We start from the raw sequence: 4,694 nt of genomic DNA, 5'->3' as shown, positions 1-4,694 counted from the left end.
AAAGCACAGAGACCACGGTTCAATCCCCCAGCACCACATGCCAGCCAGCCCCGCCCCCTGGTGGGCTGAGCTGGACACACACACACACATAAATAAATAAAAATAAATAAATAAATAAATAAATAAATAAACAATATATGTTGGGGTCTGGGAATTGGCTCAGTAGAATAAGCACTTGCCTGGCAAGCACAAGGGCCTGAGTTCAATCCCTGGCTCCACAAAATAAAATAAATAAACAGTATATGTTGGGCTGGGAAGATAGCCCAGTGGAATAAGTGCTTGTCTTGCAAAGCACAAGGTTCTGAGTTTGACTCCCGGTCCACCAAAAAAATAAATAATATATGTTATTGTTAGCTATAGTCAACCTGCTATGCAATAGATCTTAAAAATTTATTCTTCCTGCCCCATTGAAACTTGGTACCTTGTGATCAACATCTCCCGAGCCCTCACACCAATCCCAGCCTCTAGTCACCATCATTCCACTGCCTCCTTTTGTAAGTTCAAATTTTTTAGATTCCACTTACTAGTGAGAGTGTATGGAATTTATCTTGCCATGCCATCAGGCCCTTGCGCTTGCCAGGCCCCTCAAGCTCTCCTTTTTAAAGCCTAAATAGTATACCTTTGTGCATATATACCATATTTTCTTGATTCTTTCGATCATTGGGTTAATTCCATATCTTGGCTGCTGTAAGTAAAGTGTGATCACTGGGTCATATGGCAATTATGCTTTTAGGGTTTCTTTGTTTTCTGTTTTCTGTTTTAGAAAACTCCATACTGCTTCTCATCATGGCCACACTAGAATATATTCCTAGCAAGTGAAAAGTTATTTCCTTTTTACACTAACATTTACTCTCACCCCCCTGAGTTTTTGTTATTGCTTGTTGTCATTGATTGTCCATTTGCTGTATTAGGGATGGAGCCCAGGGCTTCAAGCATCCTAGGCAAGCGCTCTGGCCCTGAGCTCTGCCCCCAGCCTGCTTTCATGTTTTTAATAACAGCCAGCCTAACAGCCTCAAGGTGACATCTCGTTGAGGGCTGCATTTTCATTTCCCTGGAGAACAATGATGTTCAGCACTCTCCATAAGCCTGATAATGATGTGTGTGGCTTCTTTTGAGAAATATCTATTGAAACCCTCTGTTCAGCTTTTAATCAAGTTGCTTTACTGCTAGTTTTCTGTATTTGGGATATTAGCCCTTCATCAGATGTATGACTTACAATATTCTCTCCGTGTCAGTGGGTTGTCTCTGCAGTCCATTAATCCCTTCCTTTGAGCTACAGAAGCTTTTCGGTTTGGTGCAAAGCCATCAGTCTGTTTTCTTGTGTGTGTGCTTTCAGGTCACACCCAAAACCAAATCGCTGCCTAAAACTAGTGTAACCAGGCATGGATGTGCACACCTGTAATCTGTAATCCCAGCAGTGGGGAGACCGAGGCATGAGGATGGCCACAAGTTGTAGGCCAGCTACAGTGAGTTCAAGCCCTGCATGACAGGAAGAATCTGTCTCAAAAAATAAAACCACTTCCACACCTAGAGCGGGCTGCTCTGCTCTGGCTCCTCCTTGTCCTGCTCCCCTCATCTTCTCTAGCCATCCTTGTTTTGCCTTAAATCTCTGACTTCTCCCGGAAACCATTCCTCTTCTTCGCCTTCTCTTCTCTCTTGCTTTACCATGTCCTAAAGTTAAATGATTACAGACAGAGCAAATGAAATGCACAGCACAGAGCACTTACCACAGTGCACGGAGGTCTAATCCACAGTGCAAGGAGGTCTGTATTCTTACAGCCTCCAGGAATTCTCTTAGAGTTGTAAAGAACTTGAAGAAAATATCTATGCAGCATTGATCAGTGCCACACACAATTAGCCACTTAATCAAAAGTCTATTTTTTTGGCAGAACCAGGGATTGAACTCAGGCCCTTGTGCTTGCCAGGGAAGCGCTTATTCCACTAAGCCATCTCCCCAGCCCCCAAAAGTCTATTTTATTTTCTCTACATCAAAGGAGGAAAAGGGAGTTCCCTCATTTCCTTTCTGATCTGCCCCACCCTCATAAGTGTTGGTCCTGGCAGTAATAATAATGAGCCAGTGTTCTCTGGAAGATTCTCAAACAGCAGAGTACCTAAGGCAGCAAAAGCCCTTTCCCAGGAAATCCTGACCTGCTCGAAACAAGAGTCAGTGGCTATTTTCTTAAGATTACTGGGTAGGTAATTACTAGGTAGAAAAATTTTTCTCAAGGTCCAGCAAGTAAATAGGTTTACAAGCCAAGTGCAACCACTGATCTCCACCATCATAGTTCCAAAGTACTACAGACCATATGTAAGTTAAGGAGCATCAGGATATTTTAATAAAATTTATTTTCAAACCTCCTATAAGTAGCTGAACGTGGTGGTGTACACCTGTAATCCTGTCACTCAGGAGGCTGAGGCAGGAGAATCATGGTGAGTTCAAGACTGTCCTGGGATACAAAGTGAACTCAAGGCCAGCTGAACTGCATAGCAAGACTCTGTCTCAAAAAGAAAAAGAAAGAAGGGGCTGGTGAGATGGCTCAGTGGTCTAAAGCACCTACTTAGAACAAGCTTAGCAAAGCACAGGGACTGCGGTTCAATCCCCCAGCACCACATGTCAGCCAGCCCCGCCCCCTGGTGGGCTGAGCTGGCCACACACACACACACACACACACACACATAAATAAATAAAATTTTTAAAAAAGAAAAAGAAAGAAACTCCTAAAATAGAAACTAATCACTCCCTAGATTGGTCATAAGAAACAAACTTCCCTGCCACTGCCCTTCCTGTCTGTCCATAATCTTTTTCTCTAGCTTTCTCTCATACCTATGCTAACTCCCGTTTTGTTCATTCTCTAGGTAAGGTCTCTTCAGGAAATGGAAAGAATCAACTACACACTGTTGACTGAGTTCCTCCTGACAGGAATTCCCTACCCACTCAGGCTAAAGACATTCCTCTTTGCATTCTTTTTGCTACTCTACATCCTGACCCAGCTGGGGAACCTGCTAATTCTAATCACCGTCTGGGCAGACCCACAACTCCATGCCCGCCCCATGTACATCTTCCTTGGTGTCCTCTCCGTTATTGACATGGGCATCTCCTCCATCATTGTCCCTCGCTTCATGATGAACTTCATTTTAGGAATCACACCCATCCCATTTGGTGACTGTGTTGCTCAACTTTATTTCTATCATTTCCTGGGCAGCACCCAGTGCTTCCTGTATACCTTGATGGCTTATGACAGATATCTGGCAATATGTCGGCCCCTGCACTACACTGTGCTCATGACTGCTAAGCTGAGTACCTTGCTTGTGGCCGGGGCTTGGGTGGCCGGTTCCTTCCATGGAGCTCTCCAGGCCATGTTAACCTTCCGCCTGCCCTACTGTGGGCCCAACCAGGTAGATTACTTCTTCTGCGATATCCCTGCAGTCTTGAGGCTGGCCTGCGCTGATACCACAGTCAATGAGCTGGTGACCTTTGTGGACATTGGGGTGGTGGTTGCCAGTTGCTTCTCCCTGATCCTCCTGTCCTACATTCAGATCATCCGGGCAATCCTGAGAATCCGGACAGCTGATGGACGGCGCCGGGCCTTCTCAACCTGTGGAGCCCACCTAACTGTGGTCACCGTGTACTATGTGCCCTGTGCCTTCATCTACCTGAGGCCTGAAACCAACAGTGCCCTGGACGGGGCAGCCGCTCTGTTCCCCACAGCTATCACTCCTTTCCTCAACCCCCTCATCTACACTCTGAGGAACCAAGAGGTAAAGATGGCCCTCAGGAGAATGTTAGGAGGCCCAAAGACTAAAAGTGAGATTTGAAAGCATCTGTCTCCCACTGGGGGAACCTTCACATTCACAGTTTCTGTTTTTGTTTTTGTACCAGATATCAAATTCCAGACTTCATGCTTGCCAGGCAGGCACTGTGCCAACTGAGCTATATCCCTGGCTAGAGTTTGTTCTAATGTTTGGGTTTCAGTCAGTTGTTTTCTTCTTTCTCTTCGTCTTCCCCTTCTTTTTCCCTCTCTTCTTTCTTTTTCATTTTTAAGTTGTCACAGCATATCCATACGGTGAGATCAACAGAGTTTAAGGTAAGATACCAGGTCCTTGTTATCCCCTCCAGACAAATGGCTCTCTGTGCTACACGAGTACAAAACAAGACTAAAACCAGACAGCGGGACTGGCACAGTGAAAGCATCCAGGGGCTTTTCAGTCTCTAGGCTGTCCTTAGCCAAGACCTCGTAAGACATGCGATAGTTTTCTTGATGCAGGGATGTTCTTAAATTCTGTTCCCATTAGATGTATACCTTAGAAGCTAGTGCCCTTGGAGTACAGACACCCTGAAAAGGCCCGGCTTCGGTGGTTTTTTTGTTTTTGTTTTGTTTTGCTGCATTTAGGACAGGGCTGCAGGGTCTCATTATATAGATCGGACTCATAGTGATTCTCCTGTTTTCAGCCTCCCAAGTGCTGGGAGTACAGGCTAGCATCACCATGCCCAATCTCAATCACCATCTCAGCGTGCCCCTCAGGTGGGGCCAGCACCGCACGCCAGTAATCGAGCCCTCGCTGCTGCACTCTGCAAGCAGGCACTTTAGTCCACTGTGCTATCAGACTAGCCCTCTAGGCCCGGCTTCGAGAACTTCCCAAGGTCACCACGGGTGTGTGAAGAAAAAAGGATATGCTTTTGCTTGCTTGCTAAG

At 45.8% G+C, this 4,694-nt stretch overlaps 1 protein-coding gene across 1 annotated transcript; it reads left to right on the top strand.

The window, feature by feature from the left end:
• The first annotated feature begins 2,874 nt into the window (after positions 1-2,874).
• On the top strand, positions 2,875-3,816 carry LOC101571352 (olfactory receptor 10G3). Its single transcript, XM_004648088.1, has one exon. The coding sequence runs from the start codon at positions 2,875-2,877 to the stop codon at positions 3,814-3,816; it is 942 nt and encodes a 313-aa protein (XP_004648145.1).
• Positions 3,817-4,694: the final 878 nt, after the last annotated feature.

Source organism: Octodon degus, unplaced genomic scaffold, assembly GCF_000260255.1.
Source record: "Octodon degus isolate 3935 unplaced genomic scaffold, OctDeg1.0 scaffold00352, whole genome shotgun sequence".
Taxonomy (NCBI): Eukaryota; Metazoa; Chordata; class Mammalia; order Rodentia; family Octodontidae; genus Octodon; species Octodon degus.
The sequence above is the reverse complement of the archived record's forward strand: the minus strand, read 5'-3'. Positions and strand labels throughout refer to the sequence as shown.

Excerpts from the sequence above, each read along its gene's own strand:
- LOC101571352 (XM_004648088.1), top strand. The coding sequence starts at position 2,875 with ATGGAAAGAATCAACTACACACTGTTGACTGAGTTCCTCCTGACAGGA.